The sequence below is a fragment of the Peromyscus maniculatus genome, chromosome 15 (genome assembly GCF_049852395.1).
Source record: "Peromyscus maniculatus bairdii isolate BWxNUB_F1_BW_parent chromosome 15, HU_Pman_BW_mat_3.1, whole genome shotgun sequence".
Lineage (NCBI taxonomy): Eukaryota > Metazoa > Chordata > Mammalia > Rodentia > Cricetidae > Peromyscus > Peromyscus maniculatus.
The window spans coordinates 79,676,217-79,701,204 of record NC_134866.1 but is presented as its reverse complement, the minus strand read 5'-3'; the positions used below and the strand labels follow the sequence as shown (position 1 = coordinate 79,701,204).

Genomic DNA, 24,988 nt, shown 5'->3' with positions numbered 1-24,988 from the left:
ACAGGATCAGCTGAGGAAGTGGCAAGGTGAAGTAGCTGTGGCTTGTTCTGCTTCTCTGAGCTTCCAGCTTTCACCCCGATACCTGGCCTCAGGTTTGATTTTATTAATAAGACTCTTTAAGATTCATACTACAGGTAGTCTAGTCCTGGGCTGTGTAAGACAGCAGGCTGAGTGAATTATGGGAAGCAAGCCAGTAAACAGCCATCTTCCGTGGCCTTTGCTTCACTTCCTGTCTCCAGGTTCTGAGTTTCTGCATTGGTTTCCTTCAATGATGGGCTCTAACTGTAAGCTGAAACAAACCCTTCCCTTCCCAAGTTGCTTTTGGTCCTGGTGTTTATCACAGCAACAGCAAGCGAACTAGGATACATACTAACCTTTCATTTACATAGAATACCATAAAATCAAAAACCCAACTAACAAATTCAAATTTCTCACAACTAGCCACATTGGTTTACCCCCAAAAGAATTTTTTTTAAAAATCATCTCTTTAATAAAGTGGACTTGTAAAGATATAAACATTAGGGTTAAACATTACAGGCTTATCAAAATCACCTCTTCTCTCGGTATGTAAATCCGTTTAATTACAATGATGAGGATTGGGAATTAGAAAGACTAGAATGTATTAAGCAAGGTAACAGCTCTGACATTATCACAGTTCCATCTCTTCCTCAGCTTTATTCACCAACAATAAACTGAAGCTTCATTCAAGCATCAAAGATAAAAAGGAGAGGGATGGGAATGGTGGCAGACATCAGTGGCCCTGGTCTCAGAAGGAAGAGGTAGGACTGCCACATGCTTGAAGTCATTCTGGTCTACATGGGCAGCTCCAGGACGGTCTGGGCTATACAAGACCCTGACTCAAAATAAATACACAAATAAATAAAAATATATTTTAAAAATGAAGTAAAAAAGAAGAAAATATAAAGAATAGTTAGCCCCAACTCTGGGTGTGGATATGTTGTCTTATTTTTCTGTTTTGTTTGTGGGTTGTTGTTGTTGTTCTGTTTTGTTTTGACAAAGTCTCCCTCTGGAACCTGGAGCTTGCCACTAGGCATGCTAGCCAGTGAGCACCAGGGATCCATGTGTCTCTCCCTCTCCGGTGTTGAGATCACACGCTCACACCACAATACCAGGCTTTTTTACACAGGTGCCGGGGATGGACTCAGATCTTCAAATGTTTGTGCAGCGAGCACTTTACGGACTGTGCTGTTCCTTTACAGCTCATGGTAGTTTGAATGAGAATGGCCCACATAGCACAGCCTATGTTTGAATGACTGGTCCCTAGTTGGTGGAAGGATTAGAAGGTGAGGTCTTTTGGGAGGAGATGTGTCACTGCAGGTCCAGTGTTGTTCTCTTTGCCTGCTGCCTGAGAATCAGCATGTGAAGTTCTCAGCTACTGCTCCAGAGCCCTGCTTGCCTCTGTGTCTCCAAGTTCCCCACCATGATCATCATGGACTAACCCTCTACAACTGTACGCTAACCCCCATTTAAATGCTTTCTTTTATAAGTTGCCCTGGTCATGATGTCTCCTTACAGCAATAAAACAGTTAGTTCCTAAGATACAGCTAAGATAGTGGCTATACTGCAGAACACTAACCACTAGAAACTTCACCTAAACCTACTGTAAATGAATAAATCAAAGCCTTAAAATGGATTTATTCTTCAAAATAATGTAGTTAACAATATCTCAAGGTAATCATTTTTGTTATAACATGTGACCTAAATGCTTTATATAGACTGTCCAAATGGAATGCTTTATACAGCCTGCATTTAGTAAAGAAATGCATATGCTTTTTTTTTTTAACTTAAGATTTTTGGGGGGTGTAGGTAAATGCTTAGTTACTGACTTGACAAAGTTAACTGTAATTTGTGAATACAAAAGGACCATGACTATTCTAATTCATCCTAAAATGAGGCATAGTAAGTCCTGGAATTTATGAGAATCAATACAAGGAAAGTCTATATCTACATGTTCATATCAGAACACAGAGTGGGCTTGGAACTAGGGCCATAGGACATGATTATTATGTACTGTCTGAGGATGCTGCTGTACTAATTTGGTAGGATTGGTTTCTAAATATTCTTTCCAAACATTGAAAAGAAAATATTCTCATGCACCCCGTGCCTACCACTTAAAACCCTATCTTATTTAGTGCTTATTAAAAGCTGCATTTAGGGTAGGGCATTAAAAAGTTATCCTCGTATGATTCATTCTTTTTTGTAATTCTAAAATATATGTTCATTTAAAAAATTTAAGAGCTCACTTTTTCTTCTCTCCCTGACTCTCTGAAAGATTTAAAAGTTTAAAATATTATCTTCTGTGCTAGGTATAGAAAGCTAAACAAAATTCCTTATTTGTTAATAATTCATTATTCAGGAATCTATGCATGCCTCAGTTGAATGTGGAAAGAAAATCTTTAAAATGCAAAAAAATTAACATCTTTTAATAACTTCTTAAAAAGTCACACAAATTAGCAATAGTTCTATTTCTCCACATAATAAAGACCTAATATAAATTCACAACTAACATCATATTCAACAACTAAAGTTCAAGGCTTTCCTTCTACAATTAGGAACAAGACAAAAATCCCTACTGTAACTATGTCCATTCAGCATAGTGCAGCCACTCACCATGAAACGTTTCCGTCAACTATCAATCACACAAGCAACAGCAATCTATTCCATGTAGTTGAACAATCCCGACTGTCAAATGCTGCAGTAGGCGCCAGTGTCCAAGTACAATGTTACTCAGGTGTATGTGGTGATACTGGTGTCAACAAACCTGTGCTGTCAGTCAGATAAAACTCTAGCCTGACAATTACAAACGGCACAAACTGCCAAATTAGCGTTCCTGGTTTATACACTTACTGTTATATACTATTACTTTTTGTAACAATTTTCAAGAATACTTGTTATGATTTGGGCCTTAAATATTTCCAATGGTTTTACTGACAGACAGTCTCTAAGGCTGTTAGGAGATAGTGGACCCTTCAGATAGACAGGGCACAGTAAAAGGAAGTCCGGGGGTCAGGGCACATCTTGAAGAAATACTCTAACACCAGTCCTCCATCCTCTGCTTTCTTGCTGGCTGCCGTGGGATGACTGGACCCCAACACATGTTCCTGCTATGATGCACTGTGCCACCAGCTGAGAGCAATGAGGCCAGAAGCCATGTACATCTATACATCTCAAACTGCAGAACTGTGAGTCAATAAGAATCTCTGCTCCTCCCATTATTTTCTCAAGTATCTTGTCAGAGCAGTGCAAGACTGAGCACAGAACTCCTTCCTACTTATTAAGGAAATATTTACTGTATTATAATCCAAGTCACATTCTCATACACCCTATGCCTACCATTGCTTGATTAGATTGAGACCACATAAGCAACCAGCATGGCAGAAGACCCTAAGGGTGCAACAGCAGCACTCATATCTTGGTGGTATGGACTGTCTCACGGACTTAAGACCAACTCAACAAGAGGGAAATCGCCTGATAACGGAAAGCCAGCCAACTACCCAGGGCTAGTTAAGTCATGGATCTTGAACCTACACCTGCCACTTTAATAAACCAGCGTGAGCTCAAACTACACTCTAAATATTTATCCTTATGCATATAGATAAGTACAGTTCTCACCCCTCATAAAAGTAGCTTTTCTTTGCAACAGAGATCATTACAGTAAACCACAACCAGTCAAAATGTAGAGAAAAGGGGATCATGTGGTGCCCAGTACTGACTGATCCGTCTACAATACAGCTCCCGCACCTAAGGCTCGGGGTTCATCTCAGAAGATGGGGTGGAATGACTGTAAGAGCCCGAGGATCAGGAGTTTGCTGTGAGATTCTGACTCCCAGGAACGTCAGAGAAGCTACACCCATAGTTTCCTCAATACGGCTGCCTAAACAGGACCTGAACACCACCACCAACAGATATGCTAACACGAAAGGGGGGAACCCACAAGACCTCAACGCTAAACAAGGAACTACAGGGACCAGGTGTGGTAGCACAGGCCTTTCACCTAGCACTTGGGAGGCAGAGACAGCAGATCTCTGTGAGTCTGGTCTCACTGACCCGTCTGGTCTACATAATGAGTTCCAGGACAGCCAGGGCTATGCAAAATGACTCTTTCTCAATACCATCTCCCCCAATACACATACACAAAAAGCTTAGAGGCAACTAAGGAATATGGAGAGTGGGAGAGATAGTCTTCCTCAGGGAAGAGCAGCCCAAATTGGTTATCTAATATTAAATGCTCAGCCCTGAAGTCATATACGTACAAATAACATATAGGCTGAGGAGGTTGTATTTATATTTAGGTAAGAACAATTTTTAAAAAAGAGGCCATGGGCTGGAGGGATAGCTCAGTCGTTAAAGGCTAGGCTCACAACCAAAAAAGAGGCCATGAATTTGAAAGGGGAGGGTTACATGGGAGGAAGCTGGAGGGGGGAAATTATGTAATTTCAAAATATAAAAGATGATTTTAAAAAGACCATATTCTATGATATTTACCAAAAAAAAAAAAAAAAGACCTGTGCTGTATTTCTCAGAAAAACTTGTAAATATATGGTCATTAAGCTATGCATAGCCGTACTAAATCCTAACCAGAGCCAAGTGGGCAACAGAAAGAAATGAAAAGGGTCAACATTAAAATGGAACACACAGAAGTCACAATTCTATATGCTAACAATAATTTATCCAAAATTTTTCTTTTAAAGCAAAATCCCATTTATAATAGCTAATAACAACAACAACAAAAACAACTACACAGAAAACAACAAAGCTATGATGAAAGAAGCTAGAAGTGTAAATAAATGGAAAGGATACCCCATGTTTCCAGATGAGAAGGAACAGAACTGTTAAAATGTCCAACCCACCCAGTGTCCTGTTGATCCAATGTGCTATCAAAATTCTAATGACATTTTTCACAAAAACAGAAGAAAACAATCCTAGCACAGGAGCACAAAAGACTCTGAAGCTAAAGTAATCTTGAGTAAAAGGAACAAAGCCACAGGCCTCACACCATTTAACTTCAAAATTCACCTGCAAGCTCTAACAACGAAAGAATATGGTACGGATTTAACAGAAAAATGCCAATGGAACAGAACAGAAGGTCAGAAACAACAAAGGTACCAAGAACACATCTGCTGCGAGATATCTGATTACATTTTGTAAAGACATGTCACTGTGATTGGTTTAATAAAAACCTAAACGGCCAATAGCTAGGCAATGGTATATAGCAGGGACTTCTGGACAGAGAGAGCTCTGGGATGAAGAAAAGCAGAGTTGCCAGCCAGATGCAGAATAACCAGGATAGGTATAATGGAGATGAGGTAACGAGTGTGTGGAAGAACGTAGATTAAAAAATATGGGTTAAGTAATAACAGCTAGTTAGAAACAAGCCTAAGCTAATGCTGAGCTTTCATAATTAATAATAACTTTTTGTGTCATTTTTTGTGAGCTGGCAATGCAAAGAAAAATCTGCCTACACACATCACAAGGAAAGGAGAATCTCTTTGGTGGGACTAGGGAAAGCAGATGTCCCTGTGTAGACTGTGGGGGCCCACAAAGTTTTCCTAGTGAGAGCTGAGCTTGCTTTACCCAGCAGGGCTGCATTAGAGGATTGCTTGACCATGTGCATGGTTACCAGGTGATTGGAAGGGTCTGCACTTGGCTGTGCTGGAAGAGGTCTTTGGTTCACCTCTTGGCACACCTATAATTAGCCCTTTAGAAGAGACAGAAGGGGCTGGTGGATAAGGATCCAGGCCCTCCCAAGGCTATCCTATATTTCTATCTGTCTCTCTCTCCTCTATCCTTCTATCTAAATATTTTTCACTTCTCCCTCCTCAAGAGTACCCTGGGGAAAAAGTGGGAGACTCCCACAGTATACCAAAGGATTCAAGGCACAAGACCAGATATTGTAAAACTACTTCTGAAGAAGGAGGAGGAGGAGGAGGAGGAGGAGGAGGAGGAGGAGGAGGAGGAGGAGAAAAGAAGGAGAAACAGAAGCAGCAGCAGCAGGAGCTAGTGAGAAGGCTCAGTGGTTAAGAGCACTGGCTGCTCTTCCAGAGGACCTGGGTTCAATTCCCAGCACTCACATGGCAGCTCACAATTACTGTAACTCCAGTTCCAGGGGATCTGACACACTCACACAGACATACAAGCATGCCAAACACCAATGCACATAAGATAAAAATAAATCATAAAATAATCAAAAAAAAAAGCCACCTAGAAAATGGTTTTGTAAAAATATATATAATTGAATGAATACTGCGAATGTAATCTATGAATACCACAAATGGGATTAATATCATGAGTGTAATTAATGAATATCATGAGTGTAATTTAAAAAATAAAAATTAGGGCCGGGCGTGGTGGCGCACGCCTTTAATCCCAGCACTCGGGAGGCAGAGCCAGGCGGATCTCTGTGAGTTCGAGGCCAGCCTGGGCTACCAAGTGAGTCCCAGGAAAGGCGCAAAGCTACACAGAGAAACCCTGTCTCGAAAAAACCAAAAAAAATAAAAATAAAAAATAAAAAATAAAAAAAATAAAAATTAAAAACAAAAACAAAAAAAAGCCACCTAGAAAATGGTTTTGTAAAAATGACACCAAAAAGATAGACAACAAATACAAAAATAAACTGGTTACATAAAACTAGAAAGCTGTGCACACCAAACAAGTCAAGGATACAGTGAAAATACAGTTGTCTGAGTGGGAGAAAATGGTTTGCAAGCCACCCAACTTCTGAGGGAAAGAGGGAAGAAAGGTCTGCACTTCTATGCTCACTGCAGTATTACTCACAACAGCTAAGATGTGATATCGACCTGAGCTTCCATGAATAAATGACTCAGTAAAGGAAACATTATATGTATGTATGTACAGTGAAACACTCTTCAGTCATTAGAAGAGGAGACCTAGTCATTGGCAATAGTATGGATGAACCTAAAGGCTATCTATCATGTTAAGTAAAATAAATCAGGAATAAGAAGATGAACATCCCGTGATCTCCAATACCGAACATTAAAAGGGCAAGCTCCCAGAAGCAGAGAGTGAAATGGCAGTTAGCAGAAGCAAGGCAGAGGGAGGGAGTAGGATGATAAATGCTGATCCACGTCAAAGCTTTCAGTTAGGAGGAATATATTTGACAGGCCCATTGTAAGATGGACTATAATGATATATTTAATATGTACTTCTTTTCCAGTTGTTTTGAGGTATCACAGATTTTATATTTATAAACAATTATAAGCCAAGAATATGACACTAAATTTTATTGCATTTGACATAAAACAGGTTACGAAACTTTTGAAATGGAAAAATGTTATTGTATTTATGTAAAATAGATTGTAGATGAAATTAATACATCACAACATACTTTTAGAAATTCTAACAATGAAATATGTATCACAGGACAAGAATCAGGAGGACTTACCATTTTTGCTGACATCCAGTTCCCTGAGATTAATAAGATTTGCAATGGATGCTGGTAATGTTGTTAAATCATTGTCTGGCAAACTTAGTTTATGTAGAGACTGACAGTTAAAAAGTTGCTAAAGAAAAAGAGAGAAAGGGTTTTGATTACCTTTTACATTTCTTTAGGTATTTCATGAACTAATTTTTATATAATTAATATCCATACTAAAGCTAAATGACTTAGGCCTACTTTAACACTAGGAAATCCATGACACACAGAACAATGCCTCACGTTGTTCTGACTATGCTATTGTGGATCTGAATAAACTTCACTCACTTAGAATGATTTATACTTCTAACCTGCACCCAGTGAGAACCAGTATCTAAAACATATATGGCTATGTTTCTGTTTGAAGCTGTCAAAGGGTAAGTGGCTGTTACAGATTTTAAGTTCTGGAGCTTGTCTTTTAATCAAGCTTATTCCAAAAAGCCATACTGAAGAACATCCCTTGAAAAATGTGGAAGTGTTAGGTCTGTGGTAGGTACATGTTCAGTTACTTACACTGTTACAGTCAGTGTCTCTCTTGTACATGCCTCCACACTGAGACCCTAATTCGTGACTAACCTAGGTTTTCCATGTTCTGTCAGAGGACTAGTCATGAAAAGTAATGGATTTGTTGGAGTACACAGTAACAATGAACAGTAAATTACAAAATACACTACAATCACAGTGTAGGTGTGATTCACAATCATGTAACTGGAGACCTTTAACATTTTTCCACAGCTATTAAAGACTTCTCCACAAAATTATCAAGAATAAACTGGGCTTAGTGGCTCAAACCTATAACCCCCAGATCTGGGAAACTGATGCAGGAGGATTGCAGTGAAGTTTGAAGCCTAGACTAGAAAGTGAGATTCTATCTCAATGGAATTTTTAAAAAATTAATTACCTAGGATAGAACTGGCTTTTAAATGCGTTTAGTATTGGTCATCACAATTATAAGTATACTGTCATCCAGGATATTCACAAACATACAAATATCTAAAACAACTATTTCATGAAGCAAGGTCTATATGCAACATGCTTTATTTTCTGTTATATTACAGTTAGGGTTGCTGGATTAAATACAGGATACCCAATTAAATTTGAATTTCAGATAAACTATTTTTTAGTATAACTATATCCTACATACTGTATACTTATACTAATTATTTCTTGTTCATGAGAAATTCTTATTTAAGTCTCCTGTAATTTTATTTTCTAAATCTCACAGTCCAAATTACAGTTTTTCGGAATTCTGATAATACATATTAGATTGTTCTTTGGTGGCTGTGGTTGGCTGGCTTTGAAACAAGGTCTCACTACACATACAATCCAGGCCAAAGCAGAACTCACTGTGTAGCTCAAATTGGCCTTGAACTGGAGATCTTCCTCCCTTAGGCATCAACATGCCCAGCTCTAACCAGGTTTTTAAGCCACCAATGTCAAGTCTCCATTTACAGCTTCAAGGGGCATGGTGGTGCACACCTTCAATCACAGGCCTTGGAAGGCAAGGGTAGACAGATCTCTGAGAGTTGAGGATAGTCTAGTCTACAAGGTGAGACCCTGTCTCGGAAAAAAAACACAAACAGCCATTCAGATGGCTATAAACCCTAATAAACAATTTAAAGCTACTGCAGCTTTTTCAAAAAACATGAAAACATACAAATAATAAGAGGAAACTAGGAGCATACTTAAAAAATTAATAAAGTGGTAATCTGAGAAAGAACTCCACAACAGCCATCTTTTTCTGTCCGTTGTTATTAGATTTCAGAGATGCACATTCTCCAAACCAATTCCAGACAAAATGGAAGAAAACAGAATCCCACCTCTAAAACTTATAGACCCATGAAAGCATGATGTGGTAGCTGAAATGACAATTAGCCCCAATTATACCACTGCATATAAAGGGCTTATAGAATTTACAATAAGACAGTTAAATTTAATGGCTCCAGAAGTTGTAATAGATGCATTATCTATTTTGATGGTTATAATATGCTTCAAGTAAAAATAAAATTTTAAGTTATTAACACAAGTACTGCAGCAACTTGAACAGAGGTTTAAAAATCTGTATCATTTTGAATTGTGCTTACAGTAAGACTAAATCAATGAATAGCAACACATGTACAAGAATATAAGGATGTAAATGTCTATGAATAGACATAATAGACATAATTCTTGACAGTATTAACATACCTTGGGGAGCTCTTCGATCTGATTAGCATCTAAATAGAGCTCCTCTAAGGTTTTTTCAAAGGTGAAAATCTCTTTGGGAACTTGTTCCAAGCTGCAATGAGAATAATCCAGCGTAGTGACCGTCTCCTCTTCTCCTCGTAGACAGCGACATGGCACCAACCGCACAAACAAACTTCGCTTCGTAGTCATTTTTAACAGCTGTAGCATGTAGATAAAAACAAATCAAATTGTATACAATATAACAAACAACTTTTCCAACAAATTACCATCCAGATAGCACAACTCAATATGCTACAGACAAAATACCTCCTGACCACCACATACACCCAATGGAGCCTACTTAAGACTGTTTTAATATCTACATTTATATATCTAGTGGGCTTCAAATTAGGACTTCAAGTTAAACTCAAGCACTTCAGTGCTTCACAAAACAATCCAAGAAGTAACCATTTATATGTTTTTACAAAACCATGCTTTGAGAAGTCTGCTTAACTCTCAAAAACCATAATAAAAGATTTCTCTCTAATTTCTGGCTCTAAGAATTGTTTCTTAGTGAAGAACTTGACTATACGCATTTCTGAATAGGAAATGACTGCACAGACATGTTCAGGTCTTCTTAACCATCCATTAGGGATCAATCACCATTTAAGTTTCCTATGGTTTAACTTTCCTACGGTGGTGGTTTGAAAGAAAATGGCTCCCAAAGGGCGTGGCACTGTTAGGAGGTGTGGCCTTGTTGGAGGAAGTGTATCATGCTGGGGGGCGGGCTCTGAGGTCTCTTTTGCTCAAGCTTCCCCCAGTGTGACAATCAGTCGACTTCCTGTTGCCAGCAAGATATAGCACTCTCAGGTCCAGCACCATATCTGCCTGTACGCTGCCATGCTCCCCACCATGATGATAATGGACTGAACCTCTGAAACTGTAAGCGAGCCACCCTCAATTAAATGTTTTCTTTATGAAGCTTCTGTGGTCATGATGTCTCTTCACAGCAATAAAGACCCTAAGACACTCTGATTCTCCTACATGAAAATACCCAACTACTTCAAGTATAATTTTGTTTCAATCAAATACTAGCCTATAGTTTTTAAAAGAGCTTAAAGATTCTAAATTGTTTAAGATTACATGTGAGTAAACTCACTTAAAATACAGTCTTTCAGTTAGAGAGAAAAAGCCAATTTTGAATTAGTAAACTCACAAGGTCAATTTTAAAGAACTTGTGTATAAATTCCAAACTAGCAGAGTACTAATTTAATAAAATGAGAATGACTGCCAATTAGTAAGCAATTCTCTGTCCATAAATACAATTCTTGCCTGAAGCACAGACACAGTACTTTTAACCAGCACCAACCTGAGGTAAAGTCACTAAGACCTCTCAGGCACAAAATACAATAGAGTATAGAAAACTCAGTAAGACAAATATCTTAAATATTTTAATTACTGAAAAATAATCCATGAATAAAATGTCAATGTTTAAATCAAAACATAATCAGAATTATGTTTTCCTTGACTTGGGATCCAACATGGCTCCACAAGGCACTACTTCCCATTTTATGGTACCTGAATGTCTGATCATAGACAGGGTCCCTACACTTGTTCCCACACCCTGACTTTACTGAATCACCAGGCACTATGCTGAAATTCTTTGGATAAAGTATGTAAATATTTTCTTTGTCTTCATGACAATTTTCTAGGGAATGTCCTATTGCTTCCATAAAGAAACAGAGTTTCTTAACTAGGAAACAACACCAGAAATTAAAGATCTTTAACATGGTAGTTAGTGTTTCATTTTTAGAACTACAAAGACCCACAAGGTAGATTTTTGTAAAAGCATGTAATATACATTTGAACTAGATCCTCAAAACCCAGTATCAATAGGTCTATTTACACACTACTTAAAACTACTTAAAAAGATTTTACTTAAAAAGATTTTTAGTTCAAGGTCAGCCTAATCTACAGAGCGAGATCCAGGAAAGATGCAAAGCTACACAGAGAAACCCTGTCTCGGAAAAGAAAAAAGAAAATCTAGTAGGTCAAGTGTCAGATGTTTTCACCTGAGGCTGATGGAACAGTACAATTAAAGTGCTTGCTTATCAACCATGCAAGGCTCACCCTGGTTTAGAAACCCAGCATCATACACCCAGAAGGTTTACATCTAAAATCTATGTCTAGAAAGAAATACACACACCCCCAAAAAAAGTGTACTGAATTCTTACTAACAATTCTATGTTTACAGATATGTACATTTTACCAACAGGAATAACAGTTCATTCAATAAAGAATTTAACTGCTCAAAGAGGATTAAACGTACAGTTATATACTATTACGATAAATTTTTAAATCCTGGCTGGTGGGAACACATCCACAGACCTGCTGGATGCCACTTGGCTCAGGCAGGTGGAAGCCATCCACAGGCTAGTCTTGGTCCTCAAGGCCTAGGCTGGCTGAAGATATTCTTGGGCCTGCCTGGCACCTTGTGGTGCTAGATGGGAGGGTGCCATCATGATGAGCAAATGTGTGGTGGAGAAATGAGAGAGAAAGAGAAGCAGAATGGTTCACTTGCTGTGGAAAAAGGTAGAATGGACGAAGCAAAGGTTGTGAGGAGCAGGACAGTATCGGTAGCCTGCTTGCCACTCGGGGCCATGATGACCTCTGGGCCTGGGCTGCTGCCAAGGGCCATGTCTGGGTCCGTGGTCCTACTACAGCCAGGTTCTGTGCTAACATCCATGGCCCATGTTGCCAAAGGCCTCTCGGATACCTGGGTCTGGGCCGCCATCTGTGGCCATGTTGGTGTCTGAGGGTCCTGCCACCTCTGGGCCATGCTGTTCTTGTTGGGTGGGCCTGCAGTGCCAGCTAGGGCCATGTCTGGTTCTGTCGCCCTGCAGCAGTAGCCAGGGTCTGTGTTGATGTCCATAGCTTCTGGTACCATCAAAGACTATGTGGATGCCTGGGGGTCTGGGCCACCACTTGGGACTATGTTGTTGTCTGAGGGGCTGTGCTGATCTGAGTGGCTTGCACTGCCACCTGGGGCCATGGTGACACCCAGGCCTTGCTGCTGCTGAGGACCATATCTGGGTCTGCGGTCCCACCACAACCATGATTTGTGTTGAAATCTGTGACCCAGGTTGCCACAAAGGCCTCACAGATGCCCAGGGTCTGGGCCTCAACCTGTGGCCTTGTCAGTATCTGAGGGCCATGCTACCACTGAAGCCATGCTCATCTGAGTGGTCTGTGCTGCTACCAGGGCCACGGTGATGTCCAAGCCCGAGCTGCTGCCAAGGGCCATGTCTGGGTCTATGTCGCTATGGCAGTTAGGATCTGTGTTGATGTCTGCGGCCCATGTTACCAAGGGGGGCAAAAGAACCATGCATGATGAAATTCCAGGGCCATGCTGAGCTGGCCCTGCCCTTCATGGCCTGCCCCGCACAGGAGAGCTGGCCCCAATCCTCACCATGGGCATGGGAAAGTTGGCCCTGATGGTGTGGGCACAGGAGAGTCGGCTTTGCCCTGTGCCTGAGGGGGACGGCCCCAGCAGCCAGTTTCTGACCAGCTCAGCTATCACTTAGGCCCATATCCAGGGCTTCAGGTTGGCCCACCCTAACATCTACCCCATCTATGACCTACTGGAGCATGTGAAGGAACCAGTCCTGTGGAACAATTACCTGTAGGGATCTCTATGACTCAGGGAGGCTGTGGGATATCTGAGGAGAGTTTTGGTGAGGGTCCAGTGATGATGATGTACCAGAAACCAGAGGCTTTGAACCAGACCAGTGACTTATTAAAATGAATATTCACAAGTTAAGCTGATAGAACAAAAATATACTGCCCGATACACTGTGGTTTCTAATGCAACTAAGATGAATAAAGAGGTGTTGGAAAGGCAAGAAAGAGGAGCAAAGTGGTTTTTTATTTTTTTTTTTTTAATTTTTAAAAAAATTTTTTTAGCGGGGGGATACCGCAAGGGTGAAGGACAGATATGGAGAGACTGGGAAATGAGTGGAATTGGGGTGCACAATTTGAAATTCCCAAAGAATCAATAAAGAAATTATGTTCAATTAAAAAAGTTTAAACCCCCAAATAAGATATAAAATCTCTCATTTAAATTGATATTGAGTTAGGCCATTTAAGAACCTGCTATTTGTTCTGTCCAGGATGGTAGCCAGCAGATACATATGCTATTGAAATTTAGTATTAAATCAAATAAAATTTAAAATGCCGTTTCCTTATTCCATTTTAGTTCAAACGTTCAAATGCCACATCTTACTAGGGTTACCAAAGTGGATCAGTTATAGAACATTTCTACCATGACAGAAAGTTCAACTGCACAGAACTACTTCCATGATTCAAACTATGATTCTCACAAACCATATACTTACAAACATGTCTGAACACAGAATTGACAATGTGTAAGAACTTGAATAATATGGCTTAAAAATTTCATTTCCAGAAACCATTCAAGATTTAGGAATATAATAAATGAATGGCATGAAATAATGTATGTAATCAGAAAGACAGCATATTTGTTTTGGATATGATATAAGGCACCTGAGGTACAAGGTAATTTATAGAGTAAAGTAACTGTTAAACTGAAAGTCCCCAAGACTTTTCTTCATAAAGCAAATGAATACAAAATTACAGCAGGACAGTTAATTCAGGAAGGGAAGAGTGACTGTGTGCTTTGCTTTAGGAAGCTACACAGAGAGCAATTCAAACATCAGATTAAATTCAGACAGTCTTCTGTCTTTTTTGTTTTGTTTGAGACAAGGTCTCATGCTGGCTCAGGCTGGCCTCTCGAAGTCAAGTGAGCTCCTGCCTCAGCCTTAGAGGTTAGGGTAACAAGCATGTGCCATCCCGTCAGGGTCTTAGTCTTCAAAATGAACTGAGTGGCCACAGAGCCAATACAAAAATAGATCTGAATTCTACGTAGGTCTGTAGATAAGACAGTATGGAATGACAGCTGCTAAGTGATTGAAAAGAAAAACTAAAAGGACCTTAATCCTTGAGAGGAGAGTGTAAAGGAAAAGGAAAATTACCTAAAGCAAGATCTTCCCATACCTAGTAATAGAGAGTCACCCACCGGAGACAGCCAAGCCAATCTGAACAGAAAGTGACGCACAATCAAATCAATGGACTGCTAAGTAGAATTTTAGGGAAAGCTACTATATGAACCAGAGGTGACACTGGAGTTAAGAATCCTCCAATCACAATGGAAGAAAAGCAGTCAACCCAGAAAAGGAGCATAATAAACTGACAACTTTCTAACAAAATTAAATCTAGCCAAGCATGGTGGTTCATGTCTTTAATTCCAGCACTTGGGACATAGAAGCAGACACATCTCGTTGAGGCCCGCCTGGTTTACATAGTGAGTTCCAGGCCAGCCAGAGGTGGATAAGAAAAAAAAAAAAAAGAAAGAAAAGAATCAAATCAAACAAACAAAAGAGAAATAAATCTACTTACCACTGGGTTGAATTTATCTCCCTGATGTTTCTTAATTGAGCCAACATTCTATGAAAAGCAAAAGAAAATCAAAATTAACAACAAAAAAATCTTTATAACTAAGGGACATCTCTAATTCCTAATTTACAACAGAAGCTAAACTGAACTTGGAAACACTGATCACTGTAAACTGCAAGTATAATCAACTGAGCAAATCAGCCTATCAGTTGTAGTGCACAGAGCACAAAAGCCTCCCCAAACACGTGACCACACTGGGTCTGCTGCTCCCTCTTTCCTTTTACTGACAGGACACCTAGTACTCCTAAAGACCACAACAGGCAATCATTCAAGTCACCAGCTATGGCCAGCCAAAAAGAACTTCCAGAACACAACTGGGCCACTGGCACACACTAAGTGGACTTTTAAAACCAATGATTATACTTGCCTGGCTGCTTAACCTTCTAGGACCAAAGAAGGAAAAAAAGGGGGTGGGGGTGGGCAAAACTGGACATTCCAAACACAACCAGGCAGTTTTATTTAACAGGATATTAAAAAACAACAGCAGCAACCAGTTGCTAGAAGAGAATATGCATCAAAAGACAGACAAGTGAGCCTGGAGGCAGAGAAGGAAACTCTAGTTAAATGAGCACAACTGAGTGGTACAAAGCAATGAGTGTCACTGTATCACATTTAAAGATACATACTCCAGACAAAGGAAGCCAACTAAACTCTGTTTTTAAGAATGAGAAAGACCCTTTTGATTTACTTACTTTTTATTGAGTATATGAGAGTGTGCACCTGAGTAAGTTTATGTGTGCCACATACATGCAGGTGCCCATGGATGCAAGAGGGTGTTGGATCCCCAAGAACTGGAGTTATAGATGCTCCTAAGTTGTCCCATGTGTGTGCTATAAACAGAACCTGGTCCTCTGAAAAAGCAGGACACACTCTTAACTGTTGAGCCATCTCTCCAGCCCCTTATAAACTTTATAAACAGGATATGGGTAACCATCCATAGATTGCACTAGCAAAACCTGTCATGAAGAAGAAAAAAAGGAAGAGGAAGGAGGAGGGGAAGAGGAAAAAGATAAGGAGGAGGAGAAGAGGAAGGAGGAGAAAGGAGGAGGAAGCGCAAGAAAGAGGAGAGGAAGAGGAAGGAGGAGGAGGAAGAAGTAAGGAAAAGAAAGACAAGAAGAACAACATCATCAACATCATCATCATCATCATCATCATCATCATCATCATCATCATCATCAACCCTGGGTGGAACCCTACGACTAGCTGGCTAAAATTCACGCAGAGTGAGGGGTGCACACTGCTCAAGGAAGAGCTTGCTTAGCCCACGTGAGAGCTTGGGCTCAATCTCGGTCGTCTGGAAGAGCAGCCAGTCCTCTGACCTACGAGGCCAGCCCTCCAGCCGGCTGCTCAGTCCACTGATTCCTGCTACGTCTACTTCTAGTACCTGTGATTTATATTTTTGGGTTGTTCTTAATATTAGTAACTAAAGCTCTTTTGTATCTTTCTATAGCCTAATTAGAAGTCGAAATCTCCATATAGATTTTCGGTATAAATGAAACAGCCAAATTTACAGAAAAAATACTCTAATGGAAGAAATACTATCTGGCTTACTCTTCTGCTGAGGAAACTTGACGAATAATAGAAGAATCTGTGGAATTCTCCACCTCAATCCAGGAGGACTGACACAATTTAAGGCACAAAAGCCTTCAAATGACTTTCCAAAGTCTTTCATTCTACAATCATTATACTGACTATCCCAAAGAGAAAGTTAGTAAGGAGTTGTGTCAGAGTATTCAGAGTATTCTACAATCCTAAGGAAGAAACGGGAGTAGAGAAAGAAAACAGTTCAAACTTGGGAGGGAGGGACAATACAGAAAAGAAAGTCTGTGGGTGAATTTCACCTGTTCCTATCACAGAGTTGACTGGATTTTCAGCAGCAGGTTGATAAAAACCGGGCAAAGAAACATTTTATCCAATGTCATCACAAATGTATATTCACAAGGAAGGAAGTTTAATCATGGCACTATTTCAAATCCACCACCTTCTCATACAGTCTTGACAGGATTTTCCTCTCCATAAATAAGAATCCTGTGGTGCCGTACAGTGCTGGTGCACGCCTTTAATCCCAGCACTCGGGAGGCAGAAGCAGGCAGATCTCTGTGAGTTCGAGGCCAGCCTGGGCTAGAGTGAGTTCCAGGAAAGGCACAAAGCTAACACAGAGAAATCCTGTCTCAAAAAAAAACAAAACAACAACAACAACAAAAAGAATCCTGTGGCAATTTTAACTTCTTTATGTAAATGCCTTCAATTTTTTTTACTTTTGAGTGTTTAAATCTATGCTAAAGTAATTCCTAATCTTTATTTCTGTTAGTAATATTTAAGAACTGTTTTCACTTCTACGATTCATCAAACATGATTTAGGAAGAGTCAATGAGAATAAAACTAGATGACTATATTAAAATCATGAGCAATAATATTAAGACTATCATTACAGAGACAACTGGAAATACTTTTAAAAAGAGAGCCAGGAGAAATTAGCTCAGGTTCAAAGCTTAGGCTTAGCATCTACAAGACCCTGAATTTGAGCTTGAGCATCATTCTTTAAATCAATTAACTGATTAAACTGTAATGGACAAAAAGTGTTTGACCATATGCTACATAAACAAGACATATTTTTGCCTCTCATCTTAAAAATAACTCTCTTTGAAGAGTGCCTGTGTTCAATTATCATCAGACCTTTATCCTGCTCCCCTTTACAGCCAAATCCCTCAAACAAGCTGTCCATGTTTACTGTCTTCATTTATTCTTCCTGTTTAAATTTGTGTGTGTGTGTGTGTGTGTGTGTGTGTGTGTGTGTGTGTGTGTGTGTGTTTATGTATATAAGTACGTACATACGAGTGCCTGTAGAAGTCCAAAGATGGCATCAGATCCCCTGTAGCTGGAATTACAGGCAGTTGTGAGCGCCCAATGTGGATGCTGAGAACAGAACTCCCATCCTCTAGAACAGCAGTAAACACTCATTGCCACTAAGCCATCTCTCTAGTCCCCAACTGTTCTTCCTCCAACCTCAGCCCCATCTGTCCTGCCAGTCCAATGAAAACTTCCCACCCACCTAGTTCTGTCACGGCGCCTGGGCACGCCAAGTCTCTTTGCTTGTTGATCCTCTTTAAACCAACCTCTTAACACATAACATACACCTTATTCCTCGTTTACATATACTCAAACCTACCCCGAGTAATCACTCAATTTCAATCTTTGAAGTATTATCTATTTTCCAAATTCTAAGTACTCATGAAGCTAGAATAAATATTTTTTAAAGTTTTTACCCTAATGAAATTATAAATGTTTGGAGAAGGATATGTTTAACCTGACTTAAAGATTATATAGTGCATCCACATCAGAATATCATATTATTCCATTAATATGTACAACTGTATGCTTTTGTGTAGCAGTCAAAAGTAATTTAATTGAAAATTTTCAAAATCTAATAAACACAATATAAGTGAATGCTATCTTTGGGTTCCAACTTGTCCCTCAAATTGGCTAAGGCATGATTAAAGATAGGTGTTTGAGAAACTAGCTGGAGGAGCAAGAAGAGTAAGACAGGGACAGAGCGAATCCCAATATAAGGAATGATATATTATCACAGTCTTCCATATGATGGAACAGGAGTTTGTTTCCCTTCAACCTGCTGAGAAAACACAAAAGGTTACTCAGAACTCTCTACCTAGATGATGAACGATGAACGAGAAGCTTTTATCCACTGCTCCTCTTAGTGGCAGACATGAGCAGAGCTGCATCTAGGGACTTAACCTCTTCCTTACCACCAATGCCTTGCTCTCTAATCTAGACCTCCCACAGCTAAGAAGTCATGGAGGCAAAAAAGGAAGACTGTTGGAGACCGTCCAGCCTCAGGTAAGCCTAATTCTTCATAGTACCAATTCCCATGCCTGAAGCTAAAAGTCAAGGGTGAGCTAAGAGAATACAATGCAGTCCATAAGCAATGCCAGCTGCACTGAAGTGAGTCCTTTTCTAACCTCAAGCTTGCACATCTAGCTCTCCATCCAATAGCCCCATTTAATAAGGGGACAAAAAAGATTAAGAGAAAGAGTACTAGGCACAGGTTCAGGTGCTCAGGAAACAGAAGCAGGAAGAACCCAAGTTCAAGACCTGCCTGGGCTACAAAACAATTATGGGGTCAAGATGTAAGTTAACAGTACTGTCTAAAGCAAAAATCTTCAAAAGATCCAGGAGCACGGCTTAGAGCACTTGCCTAGCCTATGTGAAGCCCTGCATTCAGTTCCCAGGGCTGCTGGAAAGAGAAGGGAAGAGTGGGGATCATGGAGGAGGAAAGATGAAATGGACGTCTGGTTTATGGGCGACTATGAGCAGTAAGACGAGAAGAGGGACTCTTGACGAGTTTCAGTTAGTACGAGCATGGCTGCACAGGCGTGAGGAGGACCTGAGCTCCGAGTCCAGCATCCATGGAAAAAGACAGGGGCCACGCACAACCTAACCCTGGTGCCGTGAGGAGGAAACAGGAAGATCACTGAGCCTCAAGGGAATAAGCAGAGTGACACAAGAGGACACCCAACATCTTCCTCTGGTCTCCTGAACTCCCCCTCCCCACCCACTCTCACAAGCTCACAAAAACAAAATTTAAAAACTTGTGTAGGGGTGTGTAGGGGTGTGTGTGTGTGTGTGTGTGTGTGTGTGTGTGTGTGTGTGTGTGTGTGTGTGTGTGTGTGTGTTTCAGGATATTTGATCACACTATGAACCCCGATATTGTGATATTTACTGGGAAAAACCTGTTTCTAGTCATGGTGTGGCTCAGTCCTAGCACAGACCTTTAATCCAAGAGCTTTCTGCTTGAATATTGTAAACCGGATTAAATAAAGTCAACAATAGGTCAAGAGACAGAGCAAGCAACCAGTTGACAGGAAGAGGACATAGGATGATTAAGAAGAAAACAGGAGGATGAAGATAGAGACACACAGGAAGTAGAAGGAAGGAACACTCAGTTAGAGGAGTTTTGTTTAAGATGGCAGAGAAGAAGGAGGTTCTGGGATGTTAGTGGAGGTGGAAGGTCAGCTGGGTGCTTTCTCTGCCTCTCTGAGCTAGCAGGACTTTTTTTTTAACCCCAGCATCTGGCTCCCAAGACTTTATTGGTAAAATCAAACCACCGAGGTTTTGTTAAACACAACACATATATAATATTTTTAATTATTATAATTATTAATTACATAGAGAGAGTGAAAGTGAGAGACAGAGAGAGAGAGAGAGAAGGGCTAGGGATGTAAATCAGGAGTAGACTGCTCACTCCAACAACACTCTCCCCAACACACATGCACACAAATACTTTTGGGGAGTAGGGGTGGAGCAAGAAGTGGTAGCATGTACCTGTAAACCAAGGGAGGCCAAAGCAGGAATATTTTGAGTTTGAGCCAGCTTGGGATATATTGCAAATTCAAAAAGACAGATAATATCTCAGAAGACTCAAAGATACAAAATGTGAAAACAGGGGGGTGGGCTGGGGGGTAGGGGAGGAGGACAAGGGAATCCATGGCTGATATGTAAAATTAAATTAAATTATAAAATAAAAAATACAACATAAAAAAAAGATGGAAAAAAATGTGAAAACAGAAATGACAATGGGCATTTAGTAGTACAGATAGTAAGTTTAAAATTGCTAAATTCATCAATATATTGATTTTGAATTTTTAATATTTACTAAAATAACAATAGTGGTTATGTTTTAAAATATGCATAGCTTTTTATAAAAATGTTATAAAATTAAATATCATTTCCCAATTCATTACTGTAAGTTTAATATAACTTTAATAGTGGTATCTTCCACATTAACATAAATTAACTATTTAATGTACAGACTCAAGAATACTTTAAAAAAAAAAAAGGCTGAGGCAGGAGAATGTCAAGTTCAAAGCCAACCAGGATTATTCAGGGAAGCCTTTTATTTTAAATAAACAAACAAATATTAGAGCCTGCCCTGATACATATCCCAGCTCTCAAGAGGCACAACCAAGAGGATCACTTGAGGTCAAATGATCAAAGCCAGCCTGAACAACATAAGAAGAACCTGTAGTTATCATTACTTGTTTTCTGTTTTAAACCTGTGGTAGTTTGAATGTAACTGGCCCCCATAATCTCATAAGGAGTGGCACTATTAGGAGGTGTGGCTTTGTTGGAGTGGGTATGGCCTTGTTGGAAGAAGTGTGTCACTGTGGGGTGGGCTTTGAGGCTTCCTATGCTCAGGATACCACCCAGTGTCACAGACCAATTTCCTGTTGCCTGCAAGATGTAGGACTCTCAGCTGCTTTGCCAGCACTGTACTTGCTTGGTTTTTTCCTCTTTGCTGTTTGGGGCCCACCACCCAGTTCCCAAATAAATACACGGAGACTTAATTCTTACATATGAATGCCCAGTTCTTAGCTTGGCTTGTTTCTAGCCAGCTTTTCTTAAATTATTCCCATCTACCGTTTGCCTCTGAGCTTTTACTGTTCTCTATTCTATATGTCTTTCTTTACTCTTACTCTGCTGCTGGCTGTGTGCCTGGATGATTGGCCCCTGGAGTCCTCCTCTCATTCTCTCGCTCCTCCCTCTCCTTGTTCTTCTGTTTATTCTCTCTGCCCACCAGCCCCACTTATTTCTCTCTCCTGCCTAGCTAATGGCCATTCAGCTCTAAAACATCAGATGTTTTAGACAGGCAAAGTAACACAGCTTCACAGAGTTAAACAAATGCAACATAAAAGAATGCAACACATCTCTGCATCATTGACTAATGTTTCACAGCATAAACAAATGTAACACATCTTCAACTAATATTCCACAACACAGCACCATGTCTGCCTGCACATTGCCATTCTTCCCACCATGATGATATTGAACTGAACCACCCTTATAAGAGTTGCTGTAGTCATGGTGTCTCTTCACAGCAACAGAAACCCTAACTAATACAAAACCCTACATTATATTAAACAACAGTAAACTATAATTAAGAGGTGCCAAAATGAATGGAAAGCCATTATCTATAGGTCACAAAATCAGATACCAAAGAAGGAAAACGAACTTTCTCTCTAAATATCAAATCATGTCTACATAAACAAAATGCAACATTCATTCTTGACAAAAATTTTAGTAAATTAGAAACAGGACTACATCCTCAGTTAAAAAACTAACAACCATTAGTGTCACCTCCAAGAATAAAACAAACACCAGAGACACTGTTAATAATGTAAAAGAATATTATTACTACAAAAAAGTTGAAAAGACCCCCCACAGAATGGAAGATGTACCTTTAAATAATATATCTGATAGTGGATTTGTATCTATATTAAAAGAACTCTTAAAATGCAACAACAAGAAATCACAACATGGGCAGAGCTACAGTTCTATTAATAAAATATTGTCCAGCATAAAGCCCTGGTTTTAACTCTCAACACAACATAAACTGAACATGGTGGCACATGCCTGTGATCCCAATATTGGGAAGTGGGAGTGGGTAGATTAGCACAATCCTTGGCTACAAAAGGATATTGACCAGTAGTTAGAACTCCTGTCTCAAAAAAAAAAAAAAAATGTGAACAGGGTTTTCTCCGAGGTGAACAAAAATCCAAAGCACATAGAGATGCTAGCATCTTTAGTCAGGAAAACACAAATCAAAACTCCAGTAACTCACCATTATGAAGTAGAGGGATTATCCTCAAGACAGAAATAAATGCCAAGGAGGATGTGGAGAAACTAGAACTCTTGTACTTTACTGATGGTGATATGAAAATGGTACAGCCACTTTGAAAACAGATTAGCAGATCCACAACATGAAACACAGTTACTATCAGCATGGTGGCACATGCACTGATTCCCAATACTCGGGAAGAAGGCAGAGGCTGGTGGATCTCTTTGAATTCTAGGCCAGCTTGGTCTACAGAGTGAGTTCCAGGATAACCAGGGTCATGGAGAGATCCTCTTTCAAAAAACCAAAATCACAGTTATTATATGACAACAATTTAACAATTTCACTACTAGGTATGAAACAAAAGGGCTAAAAACAAATAACCTTAAAAAAACAAACAAACAAAAACCCTATAGCAGCATTATTCAGTGAGCAAAACATTGAAGCAGCCCAAAGACTTACCAATTAACAGATTAAACAAAATGTCATGTCCATACAGTGGAGTATCAGTTAGCTATTTTAGAAAAAGATATTGTACTGGCACATGATACAGCAGGGATAAACCCTGGAAACATCACGCTGTGTTCAAGAAAACACATCAGACCTCTTTAGAACAGCTTCTCACTCCAGTGACTTCACCTTTCTCTAAAAATAGTCACCACAAACCCATTTCGTGCCTCTGTGCAAATAGTAAGGCAGAGTATGTGGCTTGGGAAGTAGATATGTATAACAAGCAGCCTGCCCAATAGATGAGCCCTGCTTTCAAGGCTGCTCTCCCATCTGAAAGGGTGTTTCCCATATCCACTGCAGAACCAGCCAGGCAGCAGTCACACTGTTGCAGACCAGAAGCAAAGCCACCTCTTCTCTCTCCATAATACGTTAAGACCAAAAGACAGTTCCCATGGAAGGAGCTGCCAAGAATCAGAACACTCTCATTGAAGAAAAATATCAGACAGAGATGCACCTGAATTCCTGAACACTTTCTAATTATTTGTTTTAATTTCTTCCTGAAACGAACCCCCTTCTAGGCCTTGAGCGTCCCCAAGACCAATTACATCCTTCATACAATCCCATTTTTCTAGTTTCTGCTTATTTCACATAAAGGGTCAGTCACATTGATAGCTTTATAGCAAAGCTTCTGAACTTAAAATTTAGAAAAAAAAAAGAAAAACTCAAATATATGAAAAAAATCTATGTAGGTATCCTCAGTTATTTTGTAAACCACTGTCTCTATCCTTCCATCCACACTAAAGGACTCACCACCCTAAGCTTTGTCCCAGAACCCATGTAAATGGCAAGTGGGTGTAGCAGCCTGCTTTTAATTTCAGTGCTCAGAAAGTACAAACAGGAGTCCCCTGGAGCAAGCTGGCTATCTACACACCTTATTGTTCAGCTCAATGAATAAGGTGGGAAATGATCAAGTTAGAATTACAGATATCAACCTTAGGCCTCTCCACACACATGCACCTATGTGTACCCACATACATATGAATGCACATAGATGCATACATTCCACACAAATAAACATGAAAAATCAGGAAAGGAGAGCTGTGCAATCATGAGAACAGAGCTTAGATCCTAGCACCTAGGTATCAAGTCAGGTGTTCCCTGAATGCCTGTAACTCCAGCTCAAGGGGTGCAGAACACAAACAGGAGAATTACTGTGGCTTTGGGGCTTCCATTTTAGCCTAGAAAACATGAGCTCCAGGTTCAGGGAAATACCCTGCTCCAAAGGAACAGGCAGAGAGTGACAGAAGACACTGAATGTTTAAAAATAAAATGGAGAACAGAGGAAGATAGCTAAACCAACTTCTGCCTTCACCTGTGCATGTACACACCTAGACACACACATACACCACATGCAAGTTCAAAAACAAGAAGAACTGTTTTAGGCTGTCCTTTACTGAAATAAATTGTAGTTTTACAATCTTCTAAAATAGGCCCCTTGTGATCTCCCCACTCCCGTGTGTGTGCAGTACATGCACCGTGTGTGTGCAGTACATGCACCGTGTATGTGCAGTACATGCAATGGCACACAGTAAAGGTCAGAGATTAACTTTCAAGAGCAGTTCTCTCCTTCACCATGGGTTCCAAAAATCAAACTTAGGTCAAGTGTGCATAGCAAGTGCTTTTGTCTGCTAAGCCATCTCACCGGCCCTGAAATAGTTTTTATATGCATTGATTGTCATTACTAAAAAACTTTATTA

The 24,988-nt window shown here is 39.9% G+C and overlaps 1 protein-coding gene across 13 annotated transcripts in view; it reads right to left on the bottom strand.

Moving 5' to 3' along the window:
• The window catches only part of Erbin (erbb2 interacting protein), a 109,995-nt gene that overhangs the window by 66,667 nt on the left and 18,340 nt on the right, over positions 1-24,988 (bottom strand). For 9 of the 13 annotated variants that reach the window (XM_076552158.1, XM_006982736.4, XM_076552160.1 and 6 more), the window contains exons 2-4: positions 15,095-15,142; positions 9,641-9,838; positions 7,424-7,541 (exon numbers count right to left, since the gene is read on the bottom strand). In XM_076552158.1, the coding sequence (XP_076408273.1) occupies positions 7,424-7,541; positions 9,641-9,829 (307 nt within the window). In that variant the 5' untranslated portion in view covers positions 9,830-9,838; positions 15,095-15,142. The remainder of the gene's footprint in view (positions 1-7,423; positions 7,542-9,640; positions 9,839-15,094; positions 15,143-24,988) is intronic. The other 4 variants (XM_076552159.1, XM_016001309.3, XM_076552157.1 and 1 more) reach the window with 1 other exon arrangement.